The sequence below is a fragment of the Sciurus vulgaris genome (genome assembly GCF_902686455.1).
Source record: "Sciurus vulgaris genome assembly, chromosome: 5".
Lineage (NCBI taxonomy): Eukaryota > Metazoa > Chordata > Mammalia > Rodentia > Sciuridae > Sciurus > Sciurus vulgaris.
The window spans coordinates 103,424,887-103,437,586 of NC_136465.1; the positions used below are offsets into that span (position 1 = coordinate 103,424,887).

General features: G+C 36.8%; 1 protein-coding gene across 2 annotated transcripts in view; it reads left to right on the forward strand.

Annotated features, from left to right (window-relative positions):
• Positions 1-12,700, forward strand: part of LRRK2 (leucine rich repeat kinase 2) — a 140,942-nt gene that overhangs the window by 98,391 nt on the left and 29,851 nt on the right. For both annotated transcript variants that reach the window (XM_079139253.1, XM_079139252.1), the window contains exons 39-40: positions 2,562-2,662; positions 8,883-9,073. In XM_079139253.1, the coding sequence (XP_078995379.1) occupies positions 2,562-2,662; positions 8,883-9,073 (292 nt within the window). The remainder of the gene's footprint in view (positions 1-2,561; positions 2,663-8,882; positions 9,074-12,700) is intronic.

The window sequence follows — 12,700 nt, forward strand, 5'->3', positions numbered from 1 at the left end:
ACCGTTAGGTTAGATGTCTATGTTATCTACCCCCACCCTTCCCAATCACAGTGTCTCCAGACCTTGCCAGAGGTAGGGGGTGGGGTTGTGTACCCTTGATCTAAAATATCTATCCTTCTAAAAACACTTACATTGAAAGACTTTCAGTGTGTTTGCTCGAGAATATTTAATCCTCACCCATTTGTTGGTTGTAAGGCAGAAATGAATTTTTGGCTTCTGTTAATGTTGTCCTTCCCAGATAGTGCTAACTGTTATGCAGTAACTAATAGGATACACCTTGTAGACAGGAGTAGATGTTATAAAATGTAATTATGGGAGCTGGGGATATAGCTCAGTTGGTAGAGCGCTTGCCTCACAAGCACAAGGCCCTGGGTTCAATCCCCAGCACCGCAAAAAAAAAAAAAAAAAAAAAAAAAAAAATGTAAATATGTAGGGTCTTGTATGTGTCTGAGGAGTTTCAGGGTACATATCCTCTTTGAGGGACTGTTTTTCTGGAGAACCACTATACATTGGTACTTTGATGATGTGATTTGATGGGGTTAGAAAAATTTCCTTGCTTCCAATTTTCTTTTCTACTTAGATGTCATAAATACACAACAATAATCCTTAACCCTATTTTAATTTTTGGCCACCTCAAGGATGTGACAGTTCATGTTCCTTACTCATATTTCAGAGACCCTCAAATAGAGAAGAGCTTTAGAATTAGAAATTTCTACTCCCAACTGAAATTTCTATATATCTCCCTAGCTTGCATTTCTTCTCTCTGCCTCATTAAATAGTTTCCATATTGTTGATAGCTGTCCAGATTGAGGAAAACCAAATCTGAATGCATTATTATTTAAGTTTCCATCTCTCCTTCCCATCCTCTTCCCTTCCCTTCATTCACCCTTTTTCTTTTTTACTTTCCTATCTACTCAATCCTATTTCTGATTCCTAACTCGTAACACTTAAGCCTTCTTTTCTTTCCCTCTACAGTGCTTTCAGTATCAACAATATCAACTAATGCTTTAAAAGTCCATTATTATTGAGTCCTAGAGGAATAGGGTGGGAGGATACCCATACTGATAAGATGCAAGTAGTGCTTTTAACATGTTTGCGATCTATTAGAAATACAAGATATACGTATATGAGCAATTTATTAGTAGCAAACATTGCTTCTACGCATAAAATAATGTATGCTGTTATATGATTATTATAGATATCTAGAAAATACACTAATAGGTAGAAGGTTCCCATACATGTATAATCTTACCACCTTGAAATAACAAGTTTTAACATTGTTAGATTTCCTTATAGTTTTTTCCTGTGTTGATTCACTTATATCCATTGAATGATTATGTTTGAAAGTGCTATATGAGAACCATAAATATTGTATGAATAGGATTTAGTATATGTCAGTGGAGAGTAATGGTCCACCGGGCTGATCATGGTCAGTTTCTTAGGCCTTGGTTTCACAATAGTTTGGGGTTTTGTAGACTTGCTGAACTCAGTGGTGGAGATGATGAGGCAGCAGAACTTGTCAAGGAATGACACAGCAAGGGCAGTGATTGAAGGTACAAATCATGTTCAGGAATTTTCAGATTTTCCAATTTGTCTAGAGCAGTTGCTCTCAGTCCTGGTTGCTCATTACTGTAATTACCAGGGAAATTAAAAGCAAAAGCATCCTAATGACCAGTACCTCCTGGGACTAATTTGATTATAATCTTTAAGCCCAAACATTAGTACTTTTACAAAGCTCTTCATATGTACTATTTGGCCAGGCCCGAGGAAGAAAAGTACTGAATTTGAGCCTAGAGAATGAGACAGAATGAGAAGATCTAGAAAAGGAATTGAGGGCTGCCCTATGGATATAGGGTTGCATTTGGATATGATCTAATAGGCAATATGGAATAATTTGGTTCTGAATAGGAAAGTGATATAATCAAAGTGGAATCATAGGGCAATTAATTTTGCTGGAGAGATGAAATGAGTTAGAGCTAGTGAACTCAGGACCTACTCCCAGTCTATGCAGAAGGCTGTGAGGGCACCAAAAGAGTATGGTGGGGAAGGGAAAGGCCTGTGAATGAACCGCAAAGGGGACTCAGAGTTAGCTGTGGGGCTAAGCATGGGGCAAAGACTGCATGAAGGACTTTGTAAGAACTTTTTTTTTTAAAATCAAATATATGGAAGGTAGAATAAAAACTGGTTTGGAGAAATATGTTGAATGTTGTTTTGATGGACTGTGATTGAGATTTGGAAGAACATAACAGTGGACATCACCACAAGGTTGGGCATGTAGGAAGGATTTAGGAGGTGGCTCATGGCTATCAGTAAAACAGGTGGAATTCCTATCATTTTGGGATAAAAACATATCATTGTGAGGAATAAATAGAGAAGACTGGGACAGAATCTTTAGGTGTATCTTAGTTTGTGGAGTAGAAGGAAAAGGAATCATTGAAGGAGATTCAGTAAAACTAGTGGGTTGGGTTTTCCTTCAAATGTGGAACAGGCATAATTACAAAAGATATAATTCCATTTTTTTGCTTGGAAAGATTAAATGCTTTATATTTTCCTTCCAAAAGGTGACGGCAGTTTTGGATCTGTTTATCGAGCAGTCTATGAAGGAGAGGAAGTGGCTGTGAAGATTTTTAATAAACATACATCACTTAGGCTGTTACGACAAGTAAGAAATCCAATAATGTTATTATATTAAATCATACAATATTAGTATCCTGGAACTCTTACTTTTGGTGAAAATGAAAAATAATGACCACATTTCCCTCAAAAGTTTGAGCTTAATTATGAAATCCTACTTTATCCTTTCTGTGTGGAGTAAAAATTTTCCCTCTTGTTAAAAGACAAAGATAGCATTTTGAAAATTCTTGTTATTGTGATACTTAAGTCAGATGTACAATATTTTGTGGAAAATTCACCCTCCCTATTTTACTTTGGAAATTTGATACTCAAAAATATGCATCACATACAAGCAACCAGGCATTCCCTAGAGACTATTAGAAATGCAGAACAGAATCTTGGGACCTGTAAAGGGCATATTTTTGTCCTTGGTATTCAGCAGTAGTCAGACTTCCAGCTGCTTCTGTCTGCTTTTGGACCTGAAGGCTAGCAAACTTCTGACATCAGGTTCTGTTTTCTGCAGAATATTCATCTTTCATTTTTCTGGTCTACAGAAATAATTGATTTTTCTTTCTAGTAAGCACGGCATCTGTGTGTCCAGAGGGAGAGGGATAGTTTAAAGCAAGATTTCACATTGATAATTTGATTAGAGATCAGAAATCTTAAACCGAAACTCTAATTGATAAGCTTACCCTCTTCTGGATTTATCAGTTTTAGAAACAACCTACTGACTTGCCTATTATAAAAAAATTGGGAAAGCAGCATACTAATCCTGTCTCCTAATTATTTTCCCTGTTCCCATTGCAACTTTTTAAGTTAAAATTTGAAATTGGTTATATTAGTTTTAAGTAGAGATTATAACTTGAAGTAATTTATAAAACTTTTTTTTTTTTTTTTTTTTTTTTTTTTTTTTTTTTTTTTTTTTAGTACACCAGCTCTAGAGCATGTACTGACTCTGTGTTGAGATGAGAAAAATTATTGTTCATCTTTCTCTGCAGTTTGGTGCTAAAAACCAGTAAATACTTTTTATAGTTTTTGTTATTATTTTTGTACTTGGATTTAACCTAGAGGTAGGTGCTTTACCACTGAGCTATATCCCCAGTCCTTTGTTTAAAATTTGTAATATTTTTTTTTGAGACAAGGTCTTACTAAGTTGCTGAGGGACTTACTAATTTGCTGAGGGTGGCCTGAAGCTTGGGATCCTCCATCCTGTCTTAGCCTCTTGAGTCCCCAGTATTATACCCATTGACAGTTGATTTTTTTTTTATTTGCATAGAACCAAATCATTTTTATTATTAGACAAGGAAATGTAATCTCTAACATTTGTTGCTTCCTGGTAAGAAATAATCCAAATGTTAAATAAAATATGCTCTTTATTGTTAAGTGTTTATCATCAACTGATAAAAAATAGGACCTTATTTTAAGTTGGGTCACATTTATATCCTAATTTCTTTAAGATGTAGCTTTTTGAGTTTTCTGGTCTTTCTGGTTATCTTTTTCTTTTTAAACATATTGAGAAAACTTTCCCATCATTCCTTGAAGAGTTTCTTCATTTCTGATTATATACTTTCTATAATAGACTCTACTTCTTGAGGAAATTCCTCATTCAGCCTGTGACTTTCTATTCAATAGGAGAGAAGGAGTTCCAGGTGTTCGCACATGATTAATCTGTGATTTGTATTTCTCATCTTCCTTGATAGTTTCAGTATTTCTTGGATTCCAGGGTTCTCTCTTGGTTGAATATCTTTACTTATTATGGCAGAAAATCTTCAAGTAATTTTTTTTCAAAAAGGATGTTTTGGAGGTAAACAATTTTAGTCCTACAATATGAAAACTATTTTAATTTTGCTCTCATATTTGATGGATATGCTATCACACTTGATTTTTAGAAATCTAGGTTTGAAATGATCTTTTTTTTGTACTTCCTGTTGCTAATAAGTAGCCCGATATCATTCAAATACTTGTTCCCATATAGGTTACCTTTAATTTGAAAACTAAAAGTTTGATCTTTTGGATTTCTCTTTCCTTTATATTCTGAAACATCTTGGGTCATGTTTTTGTTTCATCTGCCTCATTTGTGAAAAATTCCTTTCTATAAATTCCCTTGTATTATTTATTATTTTCCCTTCATATATTAGTCATTGGCTAAGTTTTATTGAGTGACTACTGTGTACCAGGCTAGATAGCATGACAGCAGACACACAGTAGTAAGTTAAACCAGTTAAATGCCTGCTTTTCAGAGTCTTTACCTACTTATTTATTATCCATTATTTCTAATCTTTCCTCTTGAATTATATATTAGATGATGAGCCCCTGGGTCTCAAATTTCCTCTCAAAATTTTATCTATGATTTGTGTAAATTACTTCACTATCTAGTTCAGATTTTTACTTTATTAGAATTGCCTCATCTATAATTTAGCTTTGTACCAAGTTATCTTTTAATAATCATATTTTTAACTTCCAGCAGAACCCCTCCCCCACTTTGGTGACTCCTTTGGAGACTTTTTTTCTAAATGAGATATACTGAATAATTTCCTTTAATATCAATTAGATTTTAATTTTTTATATTACTTGTACCATTTGCCATTTTCTCTGAGGTCACTTGTTCTATGGGTTCTTCTTGATCTTGTTCTTTCCTATCGTAGGCTTTGCAAATTAGGTATTTGTGGGTGATTTTCATATCTATAAATAAAAGATTGTGTTGATAACTAAAGGACTATGTTGATTATTAACTGGAAATGGTATTCTTCGCATTTTTGTAGGCCTGTTTGCTGGAGTTACTGCTCCCTGAACAGGAAGACAGACCATGAAGTCTTGTTAACTGGTGGGCTTTGTTTACAGATGTGTTACTTAGACTATAGGGTGAGGATCCTGCAGGCCTGCGGAGGCCATAACTGCCAAAGGAAAGACGATGTTTCTCTGGGCTGGGTTTGAGCCTATTACTTTCCAGTTTAGTGCAGTGATATTTTTGTCTTCTTAATTTGTTGGGGAGTTCTAGATACTTCCTGCTGTGTCCTGCATCTTTTCTTACTCAAGAACATGCTGTAACAGGTTTCATCAGATAATCTGATAAATTACCTTTACTTTTCATCCTAAAAAATGAGAATTACAGTGGGTGCTCACTGTTGGGTTTATTTTTAGCCCAGCGGTTCTGACCAATTTCCTTCAGAATTCCTTCAATGCCTCTGGATTAGTTTTATTCTCATAGGATGACTCTCATTGTGGTGAACTGGTTCTGGGCTTCATAGTTACATATCGCAAGCACAGAAGAAAAGAGGAGTCATCTTTTGAAGTCTTATGTTTCAAAGGAACCAAAAGTGTTACACAGTAGCCCATTAAGTAAAATCTGGCAGAGTCACTGTCCTTTTCTTAAGGAGCGCTCAGGTGCAGAGCAGCACAGTGTGCTGATTAGCTGAGGTCTGTGTTACTGAGCCAAGCACTATGGCAGTGAAGATTGTATTACCTAGAAGAGTCCCACCTTTTATTTTATTTCTTCTCCTAAGGCTATAGGATTGGGGTCAGTACTCTCTATAGTCTGTGGACTGCATGGGTGAAGGTGAACTTCATCAGCAAACATCAAAGTACTCGAAGGAGGAATGAAAGGGTAATGCACAGCCCACAGTGTTAACTCTAGTGGTTCTTATTTTTGGTGCTGGGAGGATTCATTCCTTTTTTGTCTTTTTTTATTTTTTGGTACCAGGGATTGAACCCAGGGGCTCTTTATCCCTGAACCACATAACCACATCCCCAGATCCCTTTTTTATTTATTTATTTATTTATTTATTTTTTAATTTTGAGACAGGATCTTGTTACATTACTTAGAGTCTCACTAAGTTGCTGAGGCTGGCCTCAACTTGAGATCCTCTTGCCTCAACCTACCAAGCTTCTGGGATTACAGGCATGTGTCACCATACCAATTTATTCCCTTTTTTAAATTTTTCTGAATCTCCCTGACAATAGGGATGAGGGAAAAAGACCGGGTGAGAGAGGTGTAGAAGTCAATGCTAGCTCTGCCACTTTTATCAGAACTCAACTATATTTGGAATTCATTCATCTTCACTTTATTCCTTGGTTAATTAAAAAATGCTTTGTGACTCTGCAAAGTTTAAAAAATACATAGTTATAATTATTTTAGATATTCTAAATAATGAAAAAAAAATCTCATGTCTGTGGAAAATGTCCTGGGAATACTTTAATTATTAATAACACAAGTCACAGTCTAGTTCTACAAATATTATGAAATCTTTTGTATATTAAAGCTGGTCTGTGAAACAAATCTGGTACAATCCAATCCATAGGTAATTTGTTATGTAAATTGCTTTTTCAGTGTTGGTCATTAGTCTTCAATATATGTTTCAAATTTTATGGAACTCCTTTGGGGAACCACAATCAAACACTAAAAATATGTATATTATATAGGGAACTAGGTGAACCAAGGAAGTGGTAGAAGAAATAGATAAAGCAGAGCATGCGTAATGTGCTTCTTTAAACATAAAAGAAAAAGAAAACCACCTTGGTGTTTAGTGCTGCAATTTGAGGGTCCTTCTACCAGTAGTCATGAGTTCGGGAAGACCTATTATACTCTCCCTTCTTTCTCTTCATAATCAGTGAGTTGCTTTCCTAGCACAGAAAATTTAAATCAGGCTTCTCCTTGTGCCTTTGAATGTAGACAGATCTAACTTGACTTGTTCTCATCAGTTTTAACCAACTGAGCTAAACAAACATGGGGAAAAAGATTTTTATTTACTAAGCAGATGTGACTATAGTTTGAAGCTCTGTTCTTAGAAAATCCCCTCCCAGGGTATTCAGCTTTTCTTCTTTAGCTTGCAGAATTCTCCACACTTCAGTTTCCTGATAAACGCAGTTGGCACTGATACTCTGAGTCTTTGAAGCTGGTGGTTAAGAAGCAGAGCTTCTGCAGTGATCACAGTTTCCAGCATGAATCAACATAACATCACATAAGTTGTAAATTTCAACTAAATTACAGTTTCGGAATAAAGTAGAACATGTACAGTCAAGTGCTTATAGAATTCAAAAACGATACCACCATAAAAGTAACTGTAGTCTCACATGATGTGGTGTATAAGAAGGATAAATTTCTAGAAAAGGATACATTTCCACTAAATTACGGTTTTAGAGTAAAGAGGATATAAACAGTATGTTGAATATGGAATTCGAACACCATGACCTCATTAAAAAGAACATAAAGTCTCACATGGTGTGATCTAGAAAAAGAAAATTGCATCCGAATGAAGACCTCTGACCAAACTGCAGTGGTATCTCTGCTTCTCATGGCAGCTGGGGATTGCATTCCTAAAGGTGGACCAACGCAGGGCACTCAAGGAAGTGTAGTAATTGAGGTGAGATCTGAGAAGCAAGAATCCTCAGCCATGTGAAAAGTGCAGGGATTTCTAGGCAGAGGTGTTGGCAAAGCAAAGATCCTGTGGCTGGAAGGACAAATACTGGGGATTGAAGCTAATGTGTCTGAAGGGTGGTGAATGAAGAGGAGGAGAAAGGGCCTGGGAGCTGGAAGGAGGCCTGGGGCCAAATCAGGCCAGATCAGGAAGCAATGGAAGGAAATGGGATTTTAATCTAAGATTAGTGGGAAGTCATTAGGAGGGGAGGATTCCATATAATTCTGTGAAGTTAGGCATCATCCTTGTAAACTATTTTTGTCCCCTGTGACTTTTTTTTTTTTAATTTGTTCAAATTAGTTATATAGGACAGTAGAATGCACTTTGACACATCAGACATAAATGGGGTATAACTTCTCATTCTTCTGTTGTGCATGATGTAGAATCACACCAGTCGAGTGGTCATATATGCACAAAAGGGTAATAACATCCATAAACTTTTACAGTCATTAAACCAGAGATTACTGTCAGAGGTTTTAGCCTATATGCTAGTTGCAGTTGATTAGTAGTGACTTCTTGGAATCCTTGCTTGAGAAAGTTTCTGTGGCTGGCAAGAATTGAGTAGATTAAATTGATGTGACCTATTGGTATGACCACATATGTATAATGACCTTTCATGAAGTGTTCTGACAAAAGCAGAGCAAAAGGTAAAACAAAACTTAAACATTTAATTCAAATAATAGTTTTGGATTAGCAGTTTATTATTAAAAATGGTGAAAAAATATATAAAAGCTCAAATAAGAGATGAAAAACTTTTGCTATAATCTAAGCACCCAGAGAAAACCATGGTCCCAGAAGGAGACTTGGGTAGGAGCTGATGCTGTGTTACTCATTTCTGATTTTGGACTTTCACAGGAGCTGGTGGTGCTTTGTCACCTCCACCACCCTAGCTTGATATCTTTGCTGGCAGCTGGGATTCGTCCTCGGATGTTGGTGATGGAGCTAGCTTCCAAGGGTTCCTTGGATCGTCTGCTTCAGCAAGACACAGCCAGCCTCACCAGGACCCTCCAGCACAGGATTTCACTGCACGTGGCTGATGGCTTGAGGTAATTATGTCACTCATGGCAAGTGTGACCCTGAACTCACTCAAGCTCTGAGAATAGGTCTTACCAGAAACATTGTGTCCCACTAACATTTTGCAAGCAATTTTGGTTAAAACTACCATTTTCTGGAGCAAATTTTGTAATTTCATAAAATCATTGGAAGAGCACATGGAACTCGTAGCTATTGGTAGTACGGTATAAACACAGGAGTCCTGTTCTAGCTCATGATTTTAACCCCATACTGATCTGTCTCCCCTAAAAAAATGTAGGTTAGACTTTCAAGTGCCAAGGAAAGTGTCAGTTACATAATTTTAATAAGGAAAACTTCTGAACGGACCAGTGTTGATTTGTGTTGTGTTCTGAATGGACCATCTCATGTCTGAGAGGTCCACCTTGCCCTGTGACTGGACACCAGACAGAAGAAGCACTGAAGAATGGAAAATCTATGGTCTTTGGAGAAATAGAACTGGGATAAATTTGTTCCACACACTTAATAACTGCTTTTATCTTTCTGATTCCCACCCATTTCTTAATAGTCTGTAAACCTTGACTAATACTTAATGCATAAACTAATGAGGACTTTTGCAATAATTGAAAACTTTCCAATTTAAACTCTTGGTATCTTCTGCCTTTGTTCCCCATCTTCAGTCATCCAGTAGTTCTACCTTTGTTCCTTCAGTGTGTTGATCTCACACTGGATCATTTTGGACACCTTTTCAGCTCTGCTACTGAAATATATCTTCATGCAGTTCCTTCTCACAAATTCTCTCACTCCCACCTGAGTCTGAGCTGTCATCATCGCTCATTGCCTAACTGGTTCCCTGCTTTCACCTTCTTCCATTAAACAACCTGTTCTTTGCACAGCTGCCAGAGTCATTTTTCCTACATAGAATTGGATCAGGACTTTTTCTTGCTGTTAACCCTCTCCTACCACACTTCCTGGTTCCTGTGCTCAGCCTCCCCCAGGCTTCCTGAATATTCCAGATATTTTGTTTCTGCTGTTCTTTCAGCAAGGAATGTGTGATTCCCAGGCCTGTTCTTGGCTTGCTGCTCATTTCATTTATGCCTCTCCTCAGAGAGGATGTCCCCAGTGATCTGATGTCTCTGGCATATATACCACTTATTGCTGCTGAAAGTTCTTTATGTCTATTATTTATTTGGTACTAGGGATTGAACCCAGGGGCCCTTAACCATTAAGCCACATCCCCATCCTTTCTTATTTTTTATTTTGAGACAAGGGTCTTGCCAGGTTGCTTAGAGTTTTGCTAAGTTGCTGAGGCTGGCTTTGAATTCGTGATCCTCCTGCCTCAGCCTCCTGAGCTGCTGGGATTACAGGTGTGCAACATTGTGCACAGCATTCACTTTTAAAATCTGTCTTTGCCATGAGACTTTTTGTTTTGTTCACCACTTTTATGTCCTGCACCCAGATCAGTGGGACCTCAGAAAGTATGTGTTGGTGGTAGGAAGAGAGAAGGAAAGGAAAGGAAGGAAAACAGCACCTGGCATGTAGTGCCATGCAGCAGATGCAAATTTCTTTCTCTTCTGAAAGGTTGTGAATGTCCTTTTTGGACAGTGTCTAGAAATGAAAATGGAATGGATAGTAAGGAAAACATATGCCTACCCCCAAACAAAATCGAATCAGGAGAATGTAACTATTAGTAATTTAGAAGAAAAATAATAAATGTACTAAATGTAAAATGTATATTTCTCTTCCTGAAAGGGTTCAGAAACTACTAAAAACCATGCTGATTTTTAAATGTATCAGGATATGGGGATTTGGAATTGGGTTGACATACCTGCTTTTGAACACCAGGGGGAACCTCATGTTAAATTGATCCAGGCATATTCAGTTAATTCATGCTTCTGTATTTCAAAGCTGTCTCTCTTTGCTTACTTAACTAACTCCAGGCCCTTGTTTTCCCCAAATTCTTCCACACAATCCCCAAAGCGCCCATTTATAAAATGAAGACTTGCTATTTTTTATTCAACATGGTTGAAAACCCTCATCTCTATAACAACTTATTCTAGTTCTCTGCAGTAGTACTTTAAATAACAAATCCAGCAGTTTCTGATGAAGTAAATGAAATCTCAGCATATTTTCAATACTTTCCTCATTTATTCTTAGCATGATGCCAGGAAAGCTTTTTAGATTTTGTGCTGTAGGAAGCTGGTAGATTTGGGTAGTTATCAATCATCTACTAGTACTAAGTATATTTTAAAAAGTCAGTATTCTGTTATGTTATCCCTAATATATCTTAGCAAAAAGCAATAGTCACACTCCGTATTCTCTTAGACAAGCAGCTGTTTAGAGTGACATAGGAGAACTTCTTTCACCTTGTGTATCTTCTCACCTGCCATCTTGCCTTCAGCTGTTAGCTTACTTCTCTAATTTGGTCCACTCCAGTGGTCTCCTTATTGTAATTCTCAACTGCTTATGAAGATAGAGTCACCTGCATTTCCCACAATTTCCTGTGTTTTAATATTTTCAAAATTGAATTTATTCCCCTTGCTATTTCTCCCCACCATAAATCTGTGCTTTCTCTTGTACTCTGCACTTAGAAGGACAGGATCCCTCCAATCAACCTCCAAACCAATGTCCTTCCCTGCAAAAGTAAACATCCATTTGTTCACTGGGTCCTTGAAGCTATTTTACATGATCTTTTTCATCAATGTGTTTATTTTTATGCTTTTTCTGCTGTCTTGGTTCAGTATCTCCAGGAAATTACCTCAATATTTCTTCTATAATAAAACTCTAATTGTACTTGAAATTCCCTGGTGCTCCCAGTCACCTGCAAAGTGCATCCAAATTCTGTGGGATATAACATTAAAACTCTTTATTTGTGCCTCTTGCCTACCTCAGCAGCCCCCCACCATGCCACTCTTCATACTCTGCAGTATAACCAAGCTGAAGGGGTGAATTTCCACTGACATTTATTTCTCTCTCTTTATATTTGTCATCCCTCTCTTTCCACAAAGTTCCAGAGAATTCATTTTCCCTTAAGAATTTATTCACACAACATCGCTACTATGCAGTTCAACTGCTCCATGAAGAGTGAGCTTTTCTCACATGTGTTTCTTGTTCCTTCTCCTTTTAGGTCATTGTATTAGGTGTCCAACAAAGAAAGGTAGAGATTATCTTCTGCTTGCGGTTGCAAACAATTCTGTCAACTCTGCTCTGTTTACCTCTGTGGTTTTCTCCCTTTCTACTTCCTTAGCATTTGGTACTCCCACATTTCTGTAACCTGGTTGAGCACCTGTCTCCCCTAGATTGTGGTCTTCTTAAGAGACTGACTCTCAGAGATCCCTACTATGTATTTGTTAAAGGAATGAAGACCTTCTATTTTTAGAAAAATTCCATTCAGGATGAGATAAAGTTGACTTTAAATTATGAAGCTGAAGTTTCTTAACAATTCTTATGAATCTCATGATTAAAGAATGACTATGTGAATATAGAACAGTTTAGTTTAATAAAATACCTGACAATACTCATTGTCACACAGTGCATCAAGTATGGCTGAATTATTGTCAGTAAGGTAATATCTGTACTTATTATGACTTCAGAAGCTATTTTGCTATGCTATTCTATTAAAAGTTATTAAAATTGTACTTTTTAAGATTAAATTCTATAAT